The 27,845-nt window shown below is 41.9% G+C and overlaps 1 protein-coding gene across 1 annotated transcript in view; it reads right to left on the bottom strand.

Moving 5' to 3' along the window:
* Positions 1-27,845, bottom strand: part of kif15 (kinesin family member 15) — a 93,250-nt gene that overhangs the window by 9,316 nt on the left and 56,089 nt on the right. The window contains exons 24-31 of the mRNA XM_068001822.1: positions 24,915-25,001; positions 20,093-20,197; positions 16,281-16,403; positions 13,161-13,298; positions 10,422-10,523; positions 8,481-8,645; positions 6,572-6,681; positions 595-664 (exon numbers count right to left, since the gene is read on the bottom strand). Coding sequence (XP_067857923.1) covers positions 595-664; positions 6,572-6,681; positions 8,481-8,645; positions 10,422-10,523; positions 13,161-13,298; positions 16,281-16,403; positions 20,093-20,197; positions 24,915-25,001 — 900 coding nt within the window. The remainder of the gene's footprint in view (positions 1-594; positions 665-6,571; positions 6,682-8,480; positions 8,646-10,421; positions 10,524-13,160; positions 13,299-16,280; positions 16,404-20,092; positions 20,198-24,914; positions 25,002-27,845) is intronic.

Raw genomic sequence — 27,845 nt, 5'->3', positions numbered from 1 at the left:
TGGGTGATGGGCACTTGAGCGAGATATCAGATTGCATCCATCAGGCTATTCAGTCATGGTCAGCATTATAACCAAGATCAATCTCGCCCTCACATCAGGAATTGCTGGATAGCAAGCAAGAGTGGGATCTCGAGCCAATTTTCTCTCCCTAGCCTAGGTGTGCAGAAGGTAAATTTAGCATTTCTACCACAACCTGAGGTCAGTTAACAAGGCAGAACTGAATCTGGATAAATCAATTGCTCACTGGATTTGCCGATCTGAACCATCGGAGCCGTTCCATCCAGATTTTTAAAAAATCAACGCATTGTATTTGGGGAGCAAACTGTGGCTACTACATAGCGCTGTAACATGGAGAACCTGGAATTTGCTGAGCCATAAAAAAAAACTAAACTCCAAGATTTTGATGACTGTCTGCTTTCTTCCTCCCTTCATTTTATTTGATTTTTTGTGACTTATAGCTTAGCCAACATTGTCATGATTGTACTTTTTTGACAATGTTAATGTTTACAAGTTGTCCAATCAAAAATGAAGGGTAAATTTACACAAAAGATGTCAATTTTTCTATGCCAAAAAGTCATAAGAAAATAGGAATACCTTAGCCTTTAATTCTTCTATTAACTTCTTCTCTGGCTCATTTGGATGCCGCCGCTCTGTTATTTTATTGCTTTAAAAAGTTAAACAAATTCATATAGTTATTTGATACAAAAGAAAACAAATTTGAAACACAGAAAATCAAGCTGATCTGAAAGTGATCAATTTTTTTTTTTAAGATCACATTTATTAGTAGTTTATTTCAGTAATTTTACACTATTTAAAACATATTAGTAGCCATTACAATTTCAGGCTTTATTGGGATAAGTTATTCCCCCAACTGGCAAGTTCTATCTGTTTTGGCTTCTCACACCACTTTTGGTATCGACCTACACTGTGATGTAATGCACAGAGAATGAGAGAGAACTTCGCTGAGCTATATAATCAGAACCTCAACAGCTGTGGAACCAAAGCAAACTCCTTCTATCAATTCTTTTCAGGCGAAAACAATATTACAAAATCAAGAGTGCTACATACAATTGGAATAAAATACATTATACAACCAGGCAGCGAGAGAGGATTCACATCAATCTACCTATGAAATGGACCACATTGAAAATTTAAATCCTAACCTAATCTGATCTGAGATCCAAGACTTCTTTATACATTTGGTCAAGGAAATTAGCCCAATTTGATCTTAGCAAAAGACAGAAAATGCATTTAGGTAGTACCTTTCATGTCCTCAGGACTCTCCAAGTGCTTTCTAGCCAATGAATTACTTTTGGAGTATAGCTGCTGTTTTGTAGGAAAACCAGCAGCCAATTTATGCATAGCAAGGTCCCACAAACAGCATTGGGATGAATGACCAGTTAATCCATTTTTGGTGATGTTGGTTAAGGGATAAATGTTGGTCAGGGAACTGGGAGAACTCACCAGCTCTTCCTTAAATAATGCGATGGGATCTTTTATGTCCATACGGCAAATGGGGCCTCGGTTTAACATCTCATCCAAAAGACAGCATTTCCAACAATGCAGTTCGCCCTGAAGTGTCAACTTAGATTATGCACTCAAGTCTTGGAGTGGGAATTGAACCCACAACCTACTGACTCAGACACAAGAGTGCAACTACTGAACCAAGAATTGACTAAAATCACAATCAGAACCAAAAATTCACTCACATATGTGTGAATAACAAATGATCTCATCACTTGGGTATAACATCTAGCTGCTACATAAAAATTTCACCAGAATAATTTCATCCTCAAAGTTCCATAGAGGAACTTACTCCACAAGGTGTCAGGCTACAATTCTCACATGAAACACTGGCTGCTTGCATCCCTGACACAACCATGTCAACCTTCTGAATACAGGCTATTCAGCCCAACTTGTCTATGTCACTATTTATGCTCCACAAGCCTCCTCCCACCCCTCTTCATCTAACCCTATCGGCATATTCTTCTATTCCTTTCTCCCTCATCTAGCTTGCCCTTAAATGTATCCATGCTATTTGCCTGAACTACTAACGGTAGTGCGTTCCACATTCTTACCACTCTTTGGGTAAAGATTTTTCTCCTGTATTCAAATTGGATTTATTAGCATCATAGTAGCTACACCACAGGAGGAGGCCATTCAGCCCATTGTACCAGTGCCAGCTCTTTGAAAGAGCTATCCAATTAGACCCATTCCCCTGCAGCCCTATAAATGTTTTCCCTTCTAGCATTTATTCAATTTCCTTTTGAAAGTTACTAATGAATTTGCTTCGACTATCCTTTCAGGCAGTGCATTCCAGACTTTTACAACTCACTGTATTAAAAAAAATGTTTCCTCATGTCACCTCTCGCTCTTTTGCCGATCACCTTAAATCTGTGTCCTCTGGTTACTGGCCTTTCTGCCACTGGAAACAGTTTCTCCTTATTTACTGTCAAAACCATTCATGATTTTGAACACCTCTATCAAATTTCTCCTTAACCTTCTCTGTTCTAAGGCAAACAACCCCAGCTTCTCCAATCTCGCCACATAACTGGAGTCCCTCATCCCAAGTACCATTCTAGTAAATCTCTTCTGCACCCTCACTATGGCCTTGACATCCTTCTTAAAGTGTGGTGGCCAGAATTGAACACAATACTCCAGCTGAGGCCTAACCAGAGTTTTATGAAGGTTTAGCATAACCTCCTTGCTTTTGTACTCTATGCCTCTATTAATAAAGCCCAAGATCCCATATGCTTTAAAAACCTTCTCAACATGTCCTGCCACCTTCAAAGATTTGTGTATGTGCACCTCAGGTCTCTCTGTTCCTGGACCCCTTTTAAAATTGTACCATTTAGTTTATATTGCCTCGCCTCATTCTTCCTACCAAAATGCATCACTTCACACTTCTCTGCGTTAAATTTCATCTGCCATGTGTCTGCCCATTTCACCAGTCTGTCTGTCCTCCTGAAGTATGTTACTATCCTCCACATTGTTTCACAGTATCATGTCATCCACAAACTTTGAAATTACACCATCTAAACCCAAGTACAGGTCATTAATATATAATCAAAGAGCAGTGGTCCTAATTCTGACCCCCTGGGGAACACCACTGTATACCTCCCTCCAGTCTGAAAAACAACCATTCACCGCTGCTACTCTGCTTTCTGTCCCTTTGCCAATTTTGTATCCATGCTACCACTGCCCCTTTAATCCCATGGCCATTAATTTTGCTTACCAGTCTATTGCCTTTTGAAAGTCCATATACACATCAACCGCACTACCCGTATCAACCCTCTCCGTTATTTCATCAAAGAACTCAATCAAGTTAGTCAAACACGATTTTTCTTTAACAAGTCCATGCTGACTTTCATTTATTAGCCCATACTTCTCCAAATGCCAATTAATTTTGTTCCAGATTATCGTCCTAAAAGTTTCCCCACCACCATTAGGCTGACTGGCCTATAATTGCCGGGTTTATCCCTCTCCCTTTCTTTGAACAGGGGTACAACATTTGCAATCCTCCAGTCCTCTGGCACCGTCCCCATATCTAAGGAGGATTGAAAGATTGTGGCCAGAGCCTCCGTAATTTCCATCCATACTACCCACAGTAACCTAGGATGCATCTCATCTGGACCGGGTGACTTTTCTACTTTGAGTACTGCCAGTCTTTTAAGTAACCCCTCTTTATCTATTTTTATCCTATCCAATATCACTACTACCTGCTCCTTTACTGTTACAATGGCAGCATCCTCTTCTCTAGTGATGAAGATGGATGCAAAGTATTCATTTAGTACCTCAGCCATGCCCTCTGCCTCCACAAGATAATCTTTTTTGTCCCTAATCAACCACACCCTTCCTTTGACTACCCTTTTACTATTTATATGTTAATAAAATTCTTTTGGGATCCCTTTTATGTTAGCCTCTAATCTAGTCTCTTACTCTCTCCCTTTTATTCTAAGCTCTCCTCTGTACTTTCTGTATTCAGCCTGGTTCTCTACTGTATAATGAATCTTACATTTGTCATAAGCCTCCTTTTTCTGTTTCATTTTAATTCTATCTTTAGTCATCCAGGGAGCTCTAGTTTTGGATGCCCTTCCTTTCCCCCCTCATAGGGATGTGTCTACTCTGTACTTGAACCAACTCCTCCTTGAAGGCCTCCCGTTGTTCAATTACTGTTTTGTCTGCCAATGTTTGATTCCAATCCACCTGGGCAAGATCCCTTTTAACTCATTGAAATTAGCCCTCCTCTAGTTTAGTATTTTCACATTTGATTGTTCTTTGTCCTTTCCCATAACTATTCTAAACCTAAGGATATTATGATGGTCACTGTTCCCCAAACACTCCCCCACTGAAACACGCTCCACCTCCTTCCCCAGAACTAGATCCAGCACTGTTCCCTTCCTCGTTGGGCTGGAAATACACTGTTCCCTTCCTCGTTGGGCTGGAAATACACTGTTGCAGAAGGTTCTCGTAACATTTCAGGAATTTCTCCTCCTCTTTGCCCTTTATGCTGTTATTGTCCCAGGCCAAATAGGGATAATTGAAGTCCCACATTATTACTCTATGGTTCTTGCATCTTTCCATAAGTTGCCTGTAAATTTGCTCCACTATCTCCTTCCCACTATTTGGTGGCCTCTATTATATCCAGTAGTGTAATAGCTCCTCTATTGTTCCTTAATTCTAACCAAATAGATTCTGTCTTTGGCCCTTCAACTACATCATCCCTTTCTAGTGCTATAATAGTTTCTTTGATCAATACTACCACCCCACTCCTTTCTTTCCTGACTATCTTATATTTATGACCTCTAGTTTTGGACTCCCCCACAAGTGGAAACATTTTCTCTACCTCTACCCTATCAAACCCCTTCATTATCTTAAAGACTTCTATCAGGTCACCCCTCAGCCTCCTCTTTTCTAGAAAGAAAGACCCCCAGCCTGTTCAGCCTTTCCTGATAAGTATATCCTCACAGTTCTGGTATCATCCTTGTGAATCATTTTTGCACCTTCTCCAGTGCCTCCATATCCTTTTTATAATATGGAAAATAGAACTGTGTACAATACTCCAAGTTGTGTCTAACATTCATGTAAAAATTATGTTTTGGGTGTTTTAATTTAGGGCTATTACAGTAGCAAGCTGTATTTTATTACAGTATTTCAGGGTCATTCCATGCATGCTGAAAAACAAAACAGATCAACCCAGGAAGACAGGGATTTTCTTGAACCTCAGTGGTCTAAAGGTTGAGCATTGCTTTCAACTACACAGCAGTATTGTATAAAACAAACAATTCAAAAAAACAAAGCAAAGCAAAGCAAACCACTTCCCATATCAGGTGCTAAGAAATGTCCACCATCCTCAGACTTGCAAGTGCTGCACTCCATTTTAAGTAGCTGCTCCATGATGTGATTGTACCCAGGGAGCTTTGGCAATTCTATCTATCTTTTAGCCCTATTTGTAGAACAAGCCCACATTGCTGTCTTTATCATGAAGGGTGCAAAACTGGACAAGGATTGTGTTACTCTTCCCCCACCACCGCCGCCACCCCCCTCCCCAACCTCGCACTTTTAAAAGAAAAGCTTGTGTCTCAAAGAATGTGTCTCTTTTCAGTGGACTTTTTGGGATGTGGTGGAAACTGCTGCCATTGAGTCACCACTGCAAACATCCACAAGGAACAGGATTGTAACTACAACTTTATTTTTCAGGCATTATTGGATTACACTGTAGACAATTGCAATTTCTTGATAGAGCTTTTTTTTAAAAAAATGAAAGGCACGGCAGTAAGTACCTCATGCCCTAAAAAGAAGAAATTGTGAAACCCATGGTACAACGCTAACAGTGGGGATGGGCCCTCATGGATCAGTAACTGCACATTAGATCCACGGTGTATGATAGAGATCAGAACTGGAGAATTAAATGCTCTCATGGATACATATTTATTTGTACTATCAATTTGGTAAGCCTTCTTGAAATGCTAAAAGATACTTTATGAATCTGATTGATTATAGATCAGCAGAGCACAGATGATGTTTTGTTTTTGGTTATAAGTTTTAAATTTATTATTTACAATTGAGAGAGACATAAACAGCACCACGTTTTTAAGAGTCATTGGTACCCCTTTTAAAAAAGGAACATTTTGTTTCAGTCTTTATTTTTTTTTAAAAAGTGTATATATTTTTTAAATAATAACTGCTGAGAAACATCAAGAGACCTGACCTTAGGAGCAGTGTCGACAGAATGAGGTAGGGTAACTGATGCTCACGCTGAAGCCAAAAAGCTGCTGGGTTAGTAATGGATTATTTCTACTCAGATTAAATTAGCTCCACAATAGGTGAGACAATGTAGTGGATCTCCAGTGAAAGATAATGAGGCAGAGGAAGAAGAAAAAAAGTAAAATAAAATCATAAAAAAAATAAAAGCTCCTCACACTCCTGGACTCAAAGCTTTAAAATGATTTGACTTTTTAAAGACAGATAATTTTGTATTAATTTTTAAACAGAGAATATAGTTTTCCTTGTTCACATTCATAGAGAAACCATCAGCTGTAGAAATAGACTTGTAGCCACAACTTTGTACCTTTCCTGTGCTTGTTTCTGTGAGTTTGCTCGATAGCTCTCCAAATTCCGACAATGCCTCTCCAAATCATCCATTTCCAGACGCAGATTTTTTAATTCACATAACTGGCTCTAGAATGTTTTTGGGAGGGGAAGAAAAAAAGTCAAAAATGAGGGACATTTGACTTCCATTTTCTTTGCCTTAAATCATACATTTCAAAAGAACTTGCATGGGAGTGTAACGTTGAATTTTCAGGCTGCTTCAGCACTTGGCCCATCACATATCACTTCCTCCAAGAACAGGAGGAGATAAATCTCAACCACTTAATTGGTAGAATGATTTACTCTGGTAGGGCACGGAACAAAAAAAGTGTTTGTGCATATACATATATATACACACACACATACATATATATACACACATACATATACATACACACACACATATACATACTTTTTTGTTCCTTGCCCTAATTGTGTGTGTGTGTGTGTGTGTGTGTGTGTGTGTGTGTGTGTGTGTGTGTGTGTGTGTGTGTGTGTGAGAGAGAGAGAGAGAGAGAGAGAGATATATATTAAATTCGCAGTTGATTAGTTTGGGTTAAAGCCAAAACCAGACTTCATTCCAAGTGGACAAACCAAAATCGAAGTATTTTGAAAATTAAGAGTATGTTTATTTTGTCATTTATTTTACAAAGAATATCTAAATTTACATCAGATTATCCATTAATCTGTATGTTGAGCCAGTATATTCATCTAGAATGAACTATGTTTCTAGCATACATAAAATATTTAAAATACTTCTCCACCCCAAAGTATCTAAAGAACATCCCACTAACAATACTGTTGGCTATTGGACTGGTAGGCACCATCCTCTAATTTAACCAATACTATTGAATTTATTCCAGAAATTATAAAAACAATCTTTGTGACTTCATCAATGACAAGTTCAAGTTTGTAGCCATCCTCTAGCCTATATTGCAGGATCCATCACATGGCTCTTATTGTTTTGGTATACAAATCCAAGGTAGCAAAAACCATTAGGTTACATGCCTAAGGAAAAGTGCTAAAAATCATAGACATCATTTTTGTATGAAGTACACCATTTTCAGCTCTTTCTTTTAAATGTTTAAAGAGTTAAACAACAAAAGCTAAAATCTTAACTCAAAAGCCATGACAGTTGATATAAGGCACATGCTCGTTAACTGTAATACTATATAGAAAAACAGACAATCCAAGCTCTGTGGCTCAGTTGGTAAATATATTGGGTAGTCTACAGAACCACGCAGGCTAGGTTAGATCTCTGGTCTGTACAAAATTAGCCAATCTCAACCAATAATGGGGCTCTACAATTAGCCTGTCAAAGTCTATGGAAGGGATTTTTTTAAAAGTCAGCCAGGGCTTCTGCTATTTATTTGTATCTAGTGATCCTTGTTGGAATTCAGAGTGTATCTGTGAAGGACCAGAATCACCCCACGATTCAGCAGCCCGCTAATACCCACTGTCTAGATGGCTGCCATACTTGGAGCCATTTACAAACAGGAAGCTTCTCTTTCAGGGTGGGAGGGAATGGAAGAGAGGGAAAGTTGCATTTATCTTCAAGACAGTCTAAAGCACTAAACAACTACTGAATTATTTTTGAAATGTAGTCACTTTTGGTTTCCAGGTACACAGCAGCCAATCTACACATAGCACAATCCACAAACAACAAATGAGATGAATGATTAATTGATCTGTTTTTGGTGGTGTTGGTTGAGGGAGGAATGTTTGCTTTTGCACCAGAAAAACACCTTGCTCTACTTTAAATAGTGCCATGGGATTAACTACAGGAACAGACAGATGAGGTTTCAGTTTAGCATCTTACATCTTATTAGAGAGATTTACTACATGGTTTAACTGTCATAACTTAATAAAAATAAGCCCTTGTATACTACCTTGAGTTGTAGAATTTCTTCATTCTTGGCTGTCCTTTCCAACTCCATCTCTCTCAACAACACTTCTAAGGTGGCTAGGGATGCCCTTCGATCATCCAATTCCTTCTGCTGTGAGTCTAAGATTCTAATTGGATCTGCTTGGAAAGTAGGAGGGGTTCTTGGAGTCTGTGGGGTAGGAAAAAATACAAAAATTATGTCTTTAAAAATAAATATAAAATAGTCACTAATAAATCCAATAGGGAATTCAAGATAAAGTTCTTTACTGAATGAGTGGTTAGAATGTGGAACGCGCTACCACAAGGAGTAGTTGAGACAAATAACAAGCATTTAAGGGGAAGTTAGATAGCATTGTGGGAGTACCTTCACCACACGGACTGCAGCAGTTCAAGAGGGCAGCTCACCATCACCTTCTCGAGGGCAATAAATGCTGGCCTAGCCAGCGACACCCACATCACATGAATGAATAAAAAAAATAGGCACGAAGGAGAAAGGAATAGAAGGGTATCCTGATTGAGTTAGATGAAGTAGGGAGAAGGCTCGTGTGGAGCATAAACGCCAGCCATAGACCAGTTGGGCCGAATGGCCTGTTTCTGTGCTGTAGTTTCGATGTAACTTGATAAGTTTATCATACTCCAGTGGCAGCATAGATACAGCCAGCTTTTGTTGCACCTTTTTATGAGTATGTTTATCAAGTTAAGGGGATGTGAATATTTAGATTTGTGTGGGTCTAATCCCAGCAGTTATACCAGGACTGCACCAGCCACTGACTAACAGAATTTGTTTGGTTAGAGAACAGGGCCCAGAAGTGGGCCAGAATGGGGAAAGGGGTGTGCCAGACTGCCCCCACCAAAAAAAAACACAATTTGGGATGCTCAAGGGCCCCTTTACAAGAAGCGGCCACTTTAACCCCACCTCCAACAACTTTTGCATTCATCTTTATGAGTCGAGGCCCGCCCCTGGTCTAGAACCCCAAGTGGGCCCAACTTCCACCAAAATTGGGCAGGTATGCCTGATGAGATCTGGCATACCGCATCAATTGTTCAGAGACCTGACCAAGGATCAGAGTGTGGGAACTCCTGATGGAGTCTCTTGGCATCACTGGCTGTGAGAGGCAGGTAGAGATTTCATCCCTACCAAGGCCCCACAGGAAATTCCAGCATAGGCCAGGGCCTGCTTTATCTGGACCCCAGCCAAATTCAGGGCCCTTCAACTGGAGTTTTGGCGGCAGCGCTCCAGTAGAGCAAGCAATTACTACCCCAGCACGTCTTCTACATATCAACTCCTTAGGAGACTGATTAAAGGTCATGCTGACCTGTCCAAACACCTGGGGTGGGTTCCTCAAACCACAATTTAAAAATGCCTTCTCCCACTCCTAACTGCAGCAGTGCATCCATCCAAATTTCTCTGCAGGCTATAATTATGATAGCTCCAAAATAAATTTCCCAAATAGCAGCAAAGTGGGCTGTTTTTCAGTTTACAAGATCTCTATACCTGGTACACTGCTATTATATTTTGCAATAAATGCAAGTGCAAAATTTGAGGCAACTTCGTGTTGTGAATTTCACCACCATGGAGAACAGGACTGAACCTGTTTGCACTCAATTCCTTCAAGACCCTCAACAGCTATTATGTAGAAGAAATGCATTCAACATCCAGGCTAACGACAAGCTGGTTGGAGGGAAAAAATGTCTCCTCAATGATAGAGGTCAGATGAAAATAATGTACCGTGGTCAATATTGGGATCAGAACCACAACTTTGTTAAAATTGTAGGATCTTGCACAAAGCCAGCCCATTATCAGCATGCTAAGATTATGACCACAATGCTGTTTCGGCCTATACATGGGGAGTGACCACGTGGAACAGTTCTCTAGTACGAGCTGCTGCTTGTAGAAAGGAGGGGCGAGGGGAGGGGAAGAATGCTAAGCTTTCAGCGGTCTCACCTGCGGCATGTCAGCAGAAACATCTCTGATGGATTCAACCTGCCTAAGTTTCTGTTCATATTCACATTTTGTTGCTTGGATTTCAACATCCTTCGCCTTCAGCTGGAAAATCCACATACAATCACATTAATAATACAACAACAACAACTCCTCACATTTATATAGCACCTTTACATAAGAACATAAGAAATAGGAGCAGGAGTAGGCCAATCGGCCCCTCGAGCCTGCTCCGCCACGTAGTAAAATGTCCCAAGGTGCTTCACAGGAGAGTTATCAAACAAAATTTGACACCAAGCCACATAAGGAGATATTAGGACAGGAGCTTGGTCAGAGGTAGGTTTTAAGGAGCATCTTAAAAAAGGAGAGTGAGGTAGAGAGGCAGAGAGATTTAGGGCAGAAATCCAGAGCTTAGGGCCTAGGCAGCTGAAGGCCCGGCCGCCGATGGTGGAGCGATTAAATTCGGGGACGTGCGAGAGACAAGAATTGGAGGAGCGCAGATATCTTTGAGGGATCAGGCCTTGAAGGGATTTGAACATACATACAAATTAAGAGCAGGATTAGGCCATTTGGCCCCTCGAGCCTGCTCTGCCATTTGATAAGATCAAGATGAAAACAAGGATGAGAATTTTAAAATCGAGGCATTCCCAGACCTGGAGCCAATGTAGGTCAGCAAGCACAGGGGTGATGGGTAAACGGGACTTGGTGCAAGTTAGGATACGAGCAGAGTTTTGGACGTGCTCATGTTTATGGAGGGTGGAAGATGGGAGGCTAGCCAGGAGAACATTGGAATAGTTGAGTCTAGAGGTAACAAAGGCACGGATGAGGGTTTCAGCAGATGAGTTGAGGCGGGGCGAAGACGGGCAATGTTACAGAGGTGGAAATAGGCGATCTTGGGTGATGAAGCGGATGTGTGGTCGGAAGCTCATCTCAGGGTCAAATAGGACATCAAAGTTGCGAATGGTCTGGTTCAGCCTTCGCCGGTGGCTAGGGAGAGGGATGGAGACAGTGGCTTGGGAGTTTGCGGTGGGGACCAAAAACAATGGCTTCAGGGTCTTCCCAATATTTAGTTGGAGGAAAGTTTTGCTCAGATGTCGGTCAAGCAGTGTGACAAACGAGAGACAGTGGAGCGGTCGAGAGAACTGGTGGTGAAGTAGAGCTGGGTGTAGTCAGCGTACGTGTGGAATCTGCGATGTTTTTGGATGATGTCGCCGAAGGGCAGCATGTAGATGAGAAATAGAAGGGGGCCACGGATAGTTCCTTGGGGGACTCCAGAGGTAACTATGCGGGAGCGGTAAGGGAATTCATTGCAGGTGATTCTCTGGCTACGACTGGATAGATAAGAATGGAAGCAGGCGAGCACAGTCCAACCCAGCTGGACGACGGAGCAGAGGCTTTGGAGGAGGATGGTGTGGTCAACCGTGTCAAAGGCTGCTGTCAGGTTGAGAAGAATGAGGAGGGATAATTTACCACAGTCACAATCATATACGGAAAACATTTTTACATGTTAACAAAATATTAACCATATGGGACACATAATTGCACTCTATAGCAATTAACAATTACCTTCAATAGATTTCTGTTTCTATTAACAGTGGATGAAATTCCTCAAGTATAAATTGTGAAGTAAACTATAATGTTCTACAACTTTTCTGAAATAATGCAGGATGTTAAAGGTTTTAAATGTCATAATAAACCACAAGCCTGTTGGGTTTTAGCTATCTAGCAGTTCTGTTCAACATCTGTAAGATAACCTAAACTGGTACTTAAAAATCCATGAATAAAAAGGCACAGTGGGGATGAAATTGGACTTCGTTTCGCCCGTTACTTGGGCGCGAAACGGGCAAACAGGTCCAATTTTGCTGGGCGACGTTTCATGTCCTAAAGGCACCTGAAATAGATCTCATGCATATCAGCTTGGGCGATATTCAGGCTCCCCTGGTGGCCGCCTTAAACAGGTATTAGGCCTCTTGCTTGTGCTAATGAGGGGCCTAACGCCCGTTTAAGGACCCGTAACAAAAATTACAAACTGAGCATGTGGATTCCAGTTTTTCAGATTCTTTTGCAGCCTAACCTGCGTTCCTTAAAAAAGGGACCGCTGGAGGCCGCCAACCAAACAGCAAGTGTTTTGTTTTAAACACAAGGACAGGGTACTTCTCCTGGCTCCATAGCAATACCGCGGGCCGCTGGCAGCCCGCATTTACCCCCTGCCATTCTGGCGTGCACGCCAATCAGTTCATGCCCAAAAATGGGCCTAAACAAATTTCTCTCCTATAATTTACTGATAGCTCCAGTATTTAAAAAAGAGGCATACCAAATAAAAGGTCAACAGGGAGCTGAATTCTAAACTTAGAGTCAAGACAACAACGCAAACTCATCGCTCCTAATTGACAGATGGGACTGTCCCATTCATTAAGTTATTAAGTTATCAGGGCTCTATGCCAACCATTCTAGTCAGAAAATTACTTGAGTTTTCACAGCTTTTAATAGCATGATGCTCTGTGCAATTGAAACCATTAAGAGATTTTAGAAACTACCATGATATAACTAATTTCACTTTACTTAATTTTTGCAACTGAATTAAAATTCACAATAAATTGAAATCCATCACTTTGGTACTAAGTGAGCAGAAAACACTTGTCAAGCAGTTAGGAAGATATAACCATCATAGCGGAGAACTTGAGTGACATCATCATACTGTAGTTCTGCAACAAGAGAAGTAGCACCTTTTAATTTCATTACCTGATCCTGGAGTACTTTAATGGCTGTTGCATTTTTCTCTGCTTCTTCCTGCATCATTGCTGCCTGCTTTTTGGAGTCCTCTGTCAGCTGACCAAGCTGCTGGGTGGCATTGGTCAGATCTTCACAAAGCATCTCCATCTGAGGATTTTAAAGCAAGATGTGAGGACATTAGGCAATAGCATGATTTAACATTAAAACACTGGTCATTGCATCTTATTTGCTAATGGGATTTCATAGTTAGGAGGATATGGGCTAAAAAAAATACCCCAGTAGCAGAAACAGGAGTTCTCAGATCTGGATAGAATTAAGTCACAGGTAGCAAATCCTGGTACTTTCTATTAAAAAAAACTTTCCCCCACAAAGTTTACCATGTAAGGGTCAGTGCAATTACTATAAATTTGGATCTGCTGTAGATACCTTCTTAGATTCAGTGGTGTCAGCTGCTCCCATAAGCTGTCTGAGCATCTTACTTTTACAATAGTTAAATTTATACTATCTTTTGTCTATTTGCTTCATAGCATAACCCAGGAATGAAACAAAAGTGACCTTGTGCTCTGAACCAGATATTAGTGCTTTCACACATGTACTTCAGTCCACCTTCGGAGAGATTGAAGAACATTTGCCAAGGCTTAGTATGACTTATTGATTTAATCCTGCTTTATTTCACAATACATACAGAGCAAATTATGATCTGAACCAAATTAATCTATTAGTACAGCTCATCTATGTGCAGGATTGACAAACAGTGATTTCAGACTACACTCTCCTGCATTCCATTCTAGCCTTTTGCTGCCTCGCAGCGTTCTGTTTAAAAACATCACTGACTGACTGACTGTGTCTCTACATTGTTTTATCTCTTGCTGTTCACAGCCAGAAGGCAGGCCAATCAAACCCCCTACCATACCCTATGTACAAATAAAATGATTAAATTATTTTTTTCTGGTTAGCCAGGTGTCTGACATGCACCTTCACCACCAAGGGTCTACAAACCAAGCTACTAAGAAATCCAGACGGGTAGAGTTTGTTTTCCCAATACAGAGCACACATTCTCCCCATATGTGCACATCTTACTTACCCAACTCCAGAACACTTCGGCACAGGTCAGCAGAGGTAATGCTTTGGGGCCCCTAAGTGCACAGAGAGGCACTTGGAACTTAACCAGCTAAAACTGTGTAGCCTACCACAAGAGTACTGGGAAGCTTCTTGCTACTTGACCAGCCAGGACCAATCATGAGGTTTCAGCATTATCTGGAGCTGTGGATAGAATCACAGCCCACAGCAACAGTTCTAGCTCTCCAAGTTCCATTAGTAAACCAATCAATAGTGTCCTAGAATTTTGTGGCCATGTCTGACTCAGGTTCCAGATTACTGGGTCTGCCAGAAGGTTGACTTGATTCTCAATTTCTATTGATGGTTGTTTTCGTCTTGGAGCCACCTCGACTCCAAAAGAAACTCCACTCACCCTCCTGGCTCACTCGATGTTGATTGTTCAATCCATGTCCTCACAAGTGGCTTTGGCAAGAGATGCTCGCCATGAGGGGAACCCCAATCCAGGGTACTGAACAATAGGCCATCCCTGCAATCATTTCCTCTTTTTGTCATAAATCCATCTCACAGCCCACTTCTGCATCTTGCATATGGGCTGGGGAGACCCTTCCATTCCATGACTAGGAATTCTGATCAGGCGAGAACTGGACACAGGTCTTAAAATTGCTTGATAAACGTTGCTGAATTTGAAGCCAAATTTGAGCAAAAAGCAGGCAGTGAGCACAGGTAACTTTAAACTTGCAGCTTGAACTTGTAGTTAGGGCTGAACTGCACCCTCTGTTTTTTGGAGTCCTCAAACAGTAGGAGCACGCAGATTGGGGAAGGAAAGGCAAGGGTTGGGTTGTGCAGCAAAAGGAGCTCCCTAGGGAGCTGCCAACCCAGAAGCCACATAACCTCTCAAAAAAGTTGAACATTTTGATATTAACTATGCTAAAGAGATATTAAATATCTAAAATTTAGTGCATTATCAAGCACATTTCAACCAAGACACTCGTTCCTTAGGATGTTTTCTTTCGATGCTGTCTTCGTGAAGCCTGCAACTCAGTGTTTAAGGATCACGGCAGAGCATCTGACATATGCGCTTGTGCTTATGTCACTCCTCCGGGGCCGAATTGCATATGCGCAAACTGTATGCGACGTGGAGTTGCACATGTGTGAATTTGTTGCCGGCGTGGCGCACGCGAAACTCATTCCCACAGGCTGAAAATAGACCAAATATCTCTAATTGCCAGGGAAGTAGCACAAACACATTGGACATTAAGGAGAAAACAAAATCAGCAAGAACCAGTCTGCCAGAACAATATTCCAATACAGTACGAGAAGTCATGTGCAAGGTAGTGCAAGTCATGTACAAACATAGTACAGAATAACAAGTGAGGTTATAAAGGGAGGTGCAAGCAACTTGTTGGTGTCTCTCAGTTTTCCCTTATTGCAATGCTCATTGCTTTCAATTCACTTTCCTCACTAATAACATCACAATGAGCTTTGGACAAAAAGTCCCAAGCACTGGAGAGGAACTTCAGGTCACTGAAGAAAGGGTTCAAAGCTGCTCTTGACAAGCAGCCAAAGCACAAAAACAGGAGTAAGCAAGAACACAGTAACACCAATAAGCATGCAGGCATTTAAAAAAATTGTAACATTTAGGATTTTGTGGCAATTCAGTAGAATACCCTTCCTCTTCAAAGGACATCCACAAATCTTCTTGTGGAAATTTAATTAAACTTCTTAAATTAGCAATTAAGATGACTGACTGATGTGGTGCAACAGCATTTAACCTTTTAAGCTATTCAAGGTGCCTTTAAGTTCTTCTGTTATTGATATTAAAAAAAGATGTTCATATGCACAAGAAAGTTTGTGAATTCAAATAACTCAATGAAAATGTCAGAAACCCAACTTGCAATAAGACAAAAACACTTCATTCAATATTGACACCTTTCAAAAGATTATGGTGCTAATAAGCCATGAAACTTTCAATTTGAGTATTATTGAAATAATGCTTTCCAGTTAAATCTCAAAGAAACAAGCACTCAAATGGTGTTAAAGTCTAAAAAGTATCAATGTCTGTAGTCTCACCTGCACATTACAAGAATTCTCTTTTCTTTCTACAGTCGCTCTCATCTCAATGATTTCTTTCTCCTTTCTTTCGATAATGGCCTTGTTTTCCTCCTTAGCAGCCACAGCAGCGCTGTACTTCAACTAAAAGAATAGTAGAAAATGGTACTATTTTTAACACAATAGTCAGTTTGAACATTAGTTAAAGCAAAGAGGGAAACCTACTCAATTTTGTTTTCATAGAGAAGGTAGCATTACTGAGATTCCTAAAACAATTGAATGTCTCAACTGCAACACCCAAGAAACAACGTTGAGCTTCTATTGTTCAGCAAGTACATTGAAACCAGCAATCTTTGGGCCTTCATAGTGGGTTAACACAATAGCCTTTTGGATTTTGACTCCATGTGGGTGATGTGAAAATATCTTTTGTCTGCTAGCTACAAGTGTTCTATGTGAAAAGGATTTGGACAATCTTAACCCAGTTCCTGGTGGGCATGAGCTCACAACAAAACACTGATTAGTGAACACTAACTAACAATCTTAGAAGACCACGCTTGCTCGTTTGGGAGGGGGAAAAAAGGTCACCCTCTTCTGAAGGTAGGGCTACAGCACACAGTCAGGGCACTAGTATCCCTTACCTTAATGGGCACGGAAAAAAAAGGTTACAGAAAATCCAGGCGGAGATACTAAGTACCTGAAATCCAGATCACATTAATTTCAGTGAATTTGTTTGAATTAGGCACATTAAACTTCAAAACAGAAATTTAAAAACTGGCAATAATGAGGTTGCAACAGCAATACTCTACTTTTAATCTTTTAAAGTGGTAGAGTTGTATAAAACAAACATTCATTGGCAGATTTGTGACTCCACCAAATCCTATTTAAAACAGACAGAATACTGAGGGAAGTTGGAAAGGAGATCTCAGAGGTAACTAACCCTAATTTTCCAAGAATGTTTGGAAATGTGAATTGTACCAAAAAATTGGAAGGTGACATATTATTTCTGTTCAAGACAGGAAATTATATCCCAGTTAGTCTTAGCTCAATTTTAAATAAACTTCTAGGGGCCAATTGTCCTGATCTCTCCTCCCTGCGTGCTACATCTATCCTGAATTTCCTGGGTTGGGCATCAACATGGCCCGGTTACACCCCTGGCACAGACCAGCTGGAAATCAGAGGTGGAAATCAGTTTAGCTGCAGACCTGAGGGTTATGCAGCTGCGGGTACTGTTGCCAGTCTCTGGGCCTTCTTGCTGTTATTGGAGAACAGGCTTCCAGGGCCTAAAATGAATGTTGCCCTGCAATTAAAAAAATGCCCACTTACCTTGCAGCCCTGATACCAGGCCCCTTTGGACCCCTATTTTGAAAGAGTCACCGGCGCAAGATTCAATTCTGTCTTCTTCGGACATCCCTCAAATGGATGCCCCAACGAATGAGAGAAGAGGAAATTGAAGGGTGAGGTTTGTCAGTGACCCTCCCATCCTCATTTACATTACAACAATGGACCTGCACTTATTGCAGATGCAAGCCCAGCGCCACACGCCAAGGGAAGCCCCAGAAATCCCAGAGTTATGTAAAGGAGACAAAGACCACAGTGTACGGGTTCTCTGCTCCTGAGGAATACCCGTTCCCTAGTGCAAAAATCCAGAAGGGGCAAAGGTCCCCCACGTCTCTGCTCAAGGGCGAAATTATACAGACTAATCAGTCAGCATAGAATCATACAATGATACAGCACAGAAGGAAGCCATTTGGTGCATCGTGCCTGTGCCAGCTCTTTGAAGGAGCTATCCAATTAGTCCCATTAACCTGCTCTTTCCCCATAACCCTGCAAATTTTTCCCCTTCAAGTATTTATCTAATTCCCATTTAAAAGTTATTACTGAATCTGCTTCCACCACCCTTTCAGGCAGTGCATTTCCAGACTGTGTAAAAAGAAAAATGTTTCCCCTCATGTTGCCTCTGGTTCTTTTGCCAATTACCTTCAATCTGTGTCCTCTGAAAACCTTCTGCCACTGGAAACAGTTTCTCCTTATTTACTCTATCAAAATCATGAAGGGTTTTGAACACCTCTAGCAAATCTCCCCTTAACCTTCTCTGCTCTGAGAACAACCCCAGATTCTCTAGTTTCTTCATGTAACTGAAGTCTTTCATCCCTGATGCCATTCTAGTAAATCTCCTCTGCACCCTCTCTAAGGGCTTGACATCCTTCCTAAAGTGTGGTGCCCAGAATTAGACAATTCTCTAGTTGGGGCCTAACTGATGTTTTATAAAGCATGCATTTATAAAAAGCAGTTTGCACTCAAATAGATTTTTAAGGCAATGTTTGATAAGGTGCTTATACCTTAACTTTCACAATATGGAATTTAAAGGTAATGCAGCCACTTGGATAGAAAGATGACTAGGAGACAAAAATCAGAGTACAGGAGTAAATGGCTGTTTTTCAGGTGGACAGGATGCAAGTTGTGGTGTGCCCAGGGATCTGTACTGTGACTGTCCTCCAATGCAAAGAAATGCATAGCAGTACATTTCGGGGAAAGAAGAGTAAAAGGAAGTCATCGCTAAACTGTAAGATTGTAACTAAATGGTGAGGAGAGAGATGGAAGGATGTAGGTACATATATCTCATTTGTCCATAAGATATGGGCAATATTAATAAGGCTGCATTTATTGTCCATCCCTGGTCATCCCAAGGTTGGGGTTATGGACCTTCTTCTGAGTGGCTTGTTAAGACACTTCGGAGAGTATTAAGAGTCAACTGTGGGATTAGAGTGTTACATGTAGGCCAGACCTAGTAGGAACATCGGGTTCCCTTTCCTGAAGTGGATGAGTGAACCATTTGAGTTCTTATGACAATCTGGCAGGTTTCATGGTTATTTCTTTCCCCCTACTACCAACTACAAATTACCAGATTTATTCCACCGAATTTCACAACTTGCCATGGTGGAATTTGAACTCACAATTTGAATTGTTGGTGCAGTACTGTCACCACTATAGTGCCATACCCATAATAGAGCTATGGAAAGGGATCAGTAAAGATTCATTGGAATATTTCAAAGAATGAAGGGTCATGTTATGAAGAAAGGTTTGAAAAATTGACCCTTTTCCCTGGAAGAGAGATCAAAAGGGTACCTAATGAGTTTTTTTAAATTATGGAAGATTGAGGGTACATGGTGAAAGATTATTTCCACTGGTTACCAAATCAGTAACAAGGGGGCATAAACTCAAGATCACTAGAAGAATCAAGTTAGAAGAATTCCAAACCCCTCTACACATATCTGTTATTAGAACATGAAATGGTTTGCTAGTGATTATTTAGGCAGCAACTGAAAAGGGAATTGGAGAGAGTTGAAAATATAAAAATTCACAAGGGAATTAGACTAGGTAGCTTCAGTTGTAGAGCTAGCATTAGTACAGATCTGATGGGCTGATTCCAGTGCAGTGATTTCTATAAATTCCCATTAAAAAAAAATTCCCCAGGCTCATGTCCAAATTTGTTCTTGTGCTAACCTCTAGGTGGTGTGCAAAAGCAGTGTGGGAAATACTGCCAACACCTTCAACCCTCTTGTGGGAAAGCAACTGGTCTTCATTTTGTGCTTTAAGTATCAAATATGGTAAAGCCAAAGTTAAAATCCACATCCAATACCCTCTGGCACAGCATGTTGATGCAGCAGCAATTCAAACACAGAGGCACACTGATGCTTAAAGTTAGTGACTATTACAGGACAAAGGAATTCTGCATATGGTTCTAATTTTTCTTTGTCAATAAAGCAAAAATCAGGACAATTACATAAAGATTCAGCTGTGTCAAAACTCGTGGTCTTTGTTATTTAACTCACCTTGATGTCCTCCAATTCTTGGGTCAAGACAGAAACAACTTCAGTTTTCTGACTACATGAGCTTCTCATTTCCTGTATTTGATTCATCAGGACTGTTACCACTTCCTATAGAAAGAAATTGATCAAAAAATGTCTAATATTTTAGGACTTACTCATGGATGACTTAACAGATCCAAATACTTCATTTTCACCATCTACACCGATCAATTATGATACACTATTTCACAGAGCTCCCAAATTTCATTCCAACTGGAGAAATTTAAGTGATTTCCAATATCATGTTTCTACTAATTCAAATTTTGGATGACACTGGTGCAGATACAAATATAGATATACAATTTAAAAAGTTTATATATAACCTCAAAAAACCTGAAACTACACCAGAAAAAAAAAGCATTTTTAGATCTCCAACTTTTATTTTCTAACCCAGTATTCCAAGTTTGGTTTTACCCAAAGTACACTGGCAGAATTTGCCATGAAAGCACTGTCACCTTCTAGACTTTAATAAATTTACTGCCATCATATAGCTATATTAGAAGGCATCACACCAGTGGCTAGGTTACAGTAGCTTTGCACAGATAAATGAGTTGTGGCAGCCGAACAAAGTTGAAAAACGTCAATCACTATAACTATCAACGTACTTTGTAAGTGTACAGCTATTGGTAGAAATGTAACAAAGCTTTAACATTAATTCTAAAACATCCAGTTTCTGAAACCACATCGTTCACCTGAGGAAGGAGGTAGCCTCCGAAAGCTTGTGAATTTAAAATAAAATTGCTGGACTATAACTTGGTGTTGTAAAATTGTTTACAACACACATCAGAGAGGTTTAACAGGTTTCAGCATTCCGAAGGGACCGCTCCCTCCACGACACCCTGGTCCACTCTTCCATCATCCCCAACACCCATTCTCCTCCCCACAGCACCTTCCCGTGTGAGAGCAGGATTTGCAACACCTGCCCTTTAACCGCCTCCCTTCCCACCATCCAGGGCCCCAAACACTCATTCCAGGTGAAACAGTGGTTTATTTGTACTTCTTTCAATTTAGTATACTGTATTCGCTGCTCATGACGCGGTCTCCTCTACACTGGGGAGACCAAACGCAGATTGGGTGATCGCTTTGCTGAACACCTCCACTCAGTCTGCAAGTGTGACCTGACCTGCCGGTCGCTTGCCATTTTAATTCCCTATCCCAATCCCACTCTGACCTCTTACACTGTTCCAATGAAGCTTAACGGAAGCTTGAGGAAAAGCATCTCATCTTTCAATTAGGCACTTTGCAACTTTCTGGACTCATTGATTTCAATAACTGCTCCCATTTTTTCCAGACAGTAGATGCTGGTAATGGTTCTGCTGTTGCCATTTATAGGTCCTCTAGACCCATCTTTTGTTTCTTAACTTGTTCCATTACCACCCTCCTTGTCTTACAACATCATCCCCTTTGTCATTTAATCACTCTCGCCCTCTACCCTATCACAGACCTTCCCTTTGTTCTTTCCTCCTCTCCTCCTCACCCCAAACCTTCCCTGGCTCTGTACTTGCTTAAAAACTTAACTCTTTACCATCTTCCAGTTCTGATGAAAGGTCTTCAACCTGAAACGTTAACTCTTTCTTTTTCTCCGCAGATGCTGCCTGACTTGCAGAGCTTCAAGCATTTTCTGTTTTTATTTCAGATTTCCAGCATCTGTAGGATTTTGCTTTTGATTTAACAGGCCTATGACTTGTTCCGGTAATTAAAGTAGATTCTAAATCACAAAGCATTCTTACCAAACTTTTGAGCTGCTGAGAGGGTTTGTGTACCATGTTGCTTATTACCTGCCTGAAGAATATGGCAAATATCTTTTACTCCATATGATCTTAAATCAATGCACAAGGCAGCAGGAAATATGGCAAACCCTTCCTTGTAGGATCTCGGTTCTTTTTAAGATCACAGTCCTCAAATGGATGTTACCCAGTCCTAGGAATTCTAGCCACCTCCTATGAGAAGTGCTTGATGTTTGCCATCTTCTCCTTGTACCTTCTTCTGTACTGCTCCCAAATTCTCCTGCCATGAGGTAGTACTGTAACAGCTCTTCTCATGCAAAGGTATTTTATTTTGCTGCCAAAAAGATTCTCTTTCAACATTAAGTATAATTACTATGCTGAGGCAGCGTAATCACTTAGCCCTTTTCTCTGAGTCAGTTAATGTTTTTCCCACCTCTGCTCACCATTTCCCCATCTACAGAGTGGTACAAAATCAGACCAGAAGATCAGACCATAAAAGATAGGAGCAGGAGTAGGCCATTTGGCCCTTCAAGCCTGCTCCACCATTTAATAAGATCATGGCTGATCTGATTTTTTAACCTCAAATCCACTTTCCCATCTTTTCCCCATATCCTTTGACTCCCTGTGTATATTCAATTCACATATCATTTACTTTCAAACCAAAATTTGCATCTCAATTCAATTTGCATATTTGAACTTGGACAGGCATAGTTTGCAAAGGTAAATAGGAACTTTGTGCAGATTTCTAAAACTTTAATAAGGAGAAAATAGTAAATGACAGAGGGGAAAATTGAGCCCTTAGCCCTTTCATGTCTGTCCTGCTACAGAAGTGTTTCAATTTCATTTTCTACAATTTAGATGATGAGTGGGAGGAATCACTGATATGAAGGGAGAAGGAGGAATAGGCCTGGATTACCACTGAATCAATGGAAAGTAGTCAATGAGCCATAAACTGCAGCACAGACAATGATTTTAGAAAACTGGACCGTTCCATGAACCTGGCTTTGACGGGAGGCCACATTATAGTAACTCATTTCAAAAGGCAAGATGCCAGACCCAGTCAACAACTTTGGAATCGTCAAAGGCAACGGCAACTGATTCACCAAAATATTCGAAAGGCATAACATAAGCAATAAGATCAGTACGATGCGATGCTGAAAACCATACTGGTGGTTTTATATTAGACCAGAATTTTCAAGAGAATGAACAGCTTGAGACGTACTAGCAGTGTCCATAACTTCTGACAGTAACAATGTAATGGTAGTAGAGTGGCAATTGGGTGAAATCATCTTCTGGGGGATAGGTAAAGGGAGAACAAATTTCTAGAGTGAAGGAAAGGTGAACTGCGAATGGATCCTGAAATGATGGCCTAGGACAGGGATAAGTTTAAAGGCACAGATTTGAGGAATATGCGAGGCATGTTTTTTTTTATTCGTTCACGGGATGTGGGCGTCGCCGTCAAGGCCGGCATTAATTGCCCATCCCTAATTGCCCTCGAGAAGGTGGTGGTGAGCCGCCTTCTTGAACCGCTGCAGTCCGTGAGGTGAAGGTTCTCCCACAGTGCTGTTAGGAAGGGAGTTCCAGGATTTTGACCCAGCGACGTTGAAGGAACGGCGATATATTTCCAAGTCGGGATGGTGTGTGACTTGGAGGGGAACATGCAGGTGGTGTTGTTCCCATGTACCTGCGGCTCTTGTCCTTCTAGGTGGTAGAGGTCGCGGGTTTGGGAGGTGCTGTCGAAGAAGCCTTGGCGAGTTGCTGCAGTGCATCCTGTGGATGGTACACACTGCAGCCACTGTGCGCCGGTGGTGAAGGGGGTGAATGTTTAGGGTGGTGGATGGGGTGCCAATCAAGCGGGCTGCTTTGTCCTGGATGGTGTCAAGCTTCTTGAGTGTTGTTGGAGCTGCACTCATCCAGGCAAGTGGAGAGTATTCCATCACACTCCTGACCTGTGTCCTGCAGATGGTGGAAAGACTTTGGGGAGTGAGGTGAGTCACTCGCCACAGAATACCCAGCCTCTGACCTGCTCTTGTAGCTACAGTATGTGTGTGGCTGGTCCAGTTCAGTTTCTGGTCAATGGTGACCACCAGGATGTTGATGGTGGGGGATTTGGCAATGGTAATGCCGATGAATGTCAAGGGGAGGTGGTTAGACTCTCTCTTGTTGGAGATGGTCATTGCCTGGCACTTGTCATGCGTGGCTATTACTTGCCACTTATCAGCCCAAGCCTGGATGTTGTCCAGGTCTTGCTGCATGCGGGCATGGATTGCTTCATTATCTGAGGGGTTGCGAATGGAACTGAACACTGCGCAATCATCAGCGAACATCCCCATTTCTGACCTTATGATGGAGGGAAGGTCATTGATGAAGCAGCTGAAGATAGTTGGGCCTAGGACACTGCCCTGAGGCACTCTTGCGGCCATGTCCTGGGGCTGAGATGCCAGCAAGTAACTAAGTCACACAGGCTAGGAAGGTTCTAACTTTGATTGCTATTCTATGCCACATTAGCTCTTATCACGGGTGGGGTGGAAGAAAGGGAGCAGCCAAGACTTATAAATCACTATCCAATAGCCTTGCTGGGATGCACTTGTGGACTTTGATGGAGTACAAGATCAAGCATGGCTGTGATACTCTCCACAGCACAGTTAGTCTTCAGGAAATAAGAAAATTAGCAGATAAAGAAGCATGGAAAGAAAGCAAACCACAAGCTAAGCTACATTTAAACAGTAACTGCTTCAAGCAAATATTAATCAAGATGTGGAACAGACGGCTGCCAAATTAGGGCAACAATTTCTTTCCAGGAAAAGTTGAACAGATTTCCATTTTGGATTACAAAAAGCAAGAGGGAGGAAGGTGTATTAGGTCTACTTTTTTTTGGAAGGGTAGGGAGGAAATGCTGCTGTTACATTTCCAGGTAGACAGTGCAAGCTCAATGGGATCACACGCTCAGTTCTCGCCTTAACTTCTAACATTCTAAATCCCTGGTTTGAGTTCTGTTGTTTTGCTGCAACAATCCTATGTGATGCTGCACAACGGCCTTTAAACTTCAACTCACGCACCTGGTCAGCAGCATTCTTCTTCTCTAGATCAGCAATAAACCTTTTTGCATCAACCAGGCTCTGTTCCATATTTTTCAACTCGAGTGCCTTAAAAAACAAAAAGCAGCAAAGAAAAACATAACATTACTCATAAATCTAAAGACTGAACAAGAATTATACTAATTGCAATTAATACCTCATGCCCAAGATCCCATATGGATGTGTATTTATGTTAGTGAACAACTTCAGTGCAACAAGTGACTAAATAGATTTACATTTTAGCGTTGACAATGCATAGTTACCATTTCACCAACATTTATGCGCGTATGATAAACCTATTACATATGTTGTAAACAAATCCAGATGGCACAGTCCAATATCGTCAAAAAACATAATTCATATGAACAGAACATGCTAAATGGCCCATTAAAAAGTTTCACATTTTGTTTTTGGAAAAAGGCACTTCTCAAATTTTTGTAAAAAGATTTTTGAGAATGGCAAAAATGAGCTTAGGATAGCACAAGGCTCAGGCTTCCATCCAATAGCAACGAGGGTAAAGTACTGAGTGGCATGAGTCCACAAAGGAAGGAAGGAAACCTGCCATCCTTACCCGGTCTGGCCTATGTGTGACTCTAGATCCACAGCAACGTGGTTGATCTTAACTGCCCACTCAAATGGCCGAGCAAGCCACTCAGTTGTACAATCCCACTACAAAAAGTCAGAAGAATAAAACCGGACGGACCACCCAGCATCGGACCACTAGGCACCGGACACGACAAAGGCAAACCAAGCCCAGTCGACGCTGCAAAGTCCTCCTCACTAACATCTGGGGACTTGTACCAAAATTGGGAGAGCTGTCCCACAGATTAGTCAAGCAACAGCCTGACATAGCCATACTCACAGAATCATACCTTTCAGCCAACGTCCTAGACTCTTCCATCACCATTCCTGGATATGTCCTGTCCCACCGGCAGGACAGAACCACCAGAGGTGGCGGCATAGTGGTATACAGTCAGGAGGGAGTGGTCCTGGGAGTCCTCAACATTGACTCCAGACCCCATGAAGTCTCATGGCATCAGGTCAAATAGGGGCAAAAAAACCTCTTCCTGATTACAACCTACCACCCTCCCTCAGCCGATGAAATCAGTACTCCTCCATGTTGAGCACCACTTGCAAGAAGCACTGAGGGTAGCAAGGGCACAGAATGTACTCTGGGTGAGGGACTTCAATGTCAATCACCAAGAGTGGCTCAGTAGCACCATTACTGACCGAGCTAGCAGGGTCCTGAAGGACATAGCTGCCAGACTGGGCTGCAGCAGGTGGTGAGAGAACCAACATGAGGGAAAAACCTACTTGACCTCATGTTCACCAATTTAGCTGTTGCAGATGCATCTGTCCGTGACAGTATTGGTAGGAGTGATCACCACACAGTCTGTAACCTTATGGCCCAGAATATCCCTCACTCCACCATTACCAACAAGCCAGGGACCAACCCTGGTTCAATGAGGAGTGTAGAAGAGCATGCCAGGAGCAGCACCCAGGCATACCTAAAAATGAGGTGCCAACCTGGTGAAGCTACAATACAGGACTACATGCATGCTAAACAGCAGAAGCAGCATGCTATAGACAGAGCTAAGCAATCCCACAACAAACAGATCAGATCAAAGCTTTGCAGTCCTGTCACGTCCAGTCATGAATGGTGGTAGTCGGTTAAACAACTAAGGGGAGGAGAAGGTTCCGTGAACATCCCTATCCTCAATGATGGCAGAGCCCAGCACATGGGTGCAAAAGACAAGGCTGAAGAATTTGCAACCATCTTCAGCCAGAAGTGCTGAATGGATGATCCATCTCGACATCCTCCCGAGATTCACACCATTACCAAAGCCAGTCTTCAGCCAATTCGATTCACTTCACGTGACAGCAAGAAGCGGCTGAGTGCATTGGATACAGCAAAGGCTATGGGCCCCCGACAACATCTCGGCTATAGTACTGAAGTCTTGTGCTCCAGAATTAGCCGCGCCTCTAGCCAAGCTGTTCCAGTACAGCTACAACACTGGCATCTATCTGACAAAGTGGAAAATTGCCCAGGTATGTCCTGTCCACAAAAAGCAGGACAAATCCAATCCAGCCAATTACCACCCCATCAGTCTACTCTCAATCATCAGCAAAGTGACGGAAGGTGTCGTCAACAGTGCTATCAAGCGGCACTTACTCACCGATGTGCAGTTTGGGTTCCGCCAGGACCACTCGGCTCCAGACCTCATTACAGCCTTGGTCCAAACATGGACAAAAGAGCTGAATTCCAGGTGAGGTGAGAGTGACTGCCCTTGACATCAAAGCAGCATTTGACAGAGTGTGGCATCAAGGAGCCCTAGTAAAATTGAAGTCAATGGAAACCAGAGGGAAAACTCTTCAGTGGCTGAAGTCATACCTAGCACAAAGGAAGATGGTAGGGGTTGTTGGAGGCCAATCATCTCAGCCCCAGGACATCGCTGCAGGAGTTCCTCAGGGCAGTGTCCTAGGTCCAACTATCTTCAGCTGCTTCATCAATGACCTTTCCTCCATCATAAGGTCAGAAGTGGGGATGTTCACTGATGACTGCAGTGTTCAGTTCCATTTGCAACCCCTCAGATAACGAAGCAGTCCGTGCCTGCATGCAGCAAGACCTGGACAACATCCAGGCTTGGGCTGATAAGTGGCAAGTAACATTCACGCAAGACAAGTGCCAGGCAATGACCATCTCCAACAAGAGTGAGTCTAACCACCTCCCCTTGACATTCAATGACAATACCATCACCAAATCCCCCACCATCAACATCCTGGGGATCACCATTGACCAGAAACTTAACTGGACCAGCTACATAAATACTGTGACTACAAGAGCAGGTCAGAGGTTGGGTATTCTGTGGCCAGTGACTCACCTAAGCCCTTCCACCATTTACAAGGCACAAG

Source organism: Heptranchias perlo, chromosome 2 (assembly GCF_035084215.1).
Source record: "Heptranchias perlo isolate sHepPer1 chromosome 2, sHepPer1.hap1, whole genome shotgun sequence".
NCBI classification, from domain to species: domain Eukaryota; kingdom Metazoa; phylum Chordata; class Chondrichthyes; order Hexanchiformes; family Hexanchidae; genus Heptranchias; species Heptranchias perlo.
This window is presented reverse-complemented; position numbering and strand designations above follow the sequence as displayed.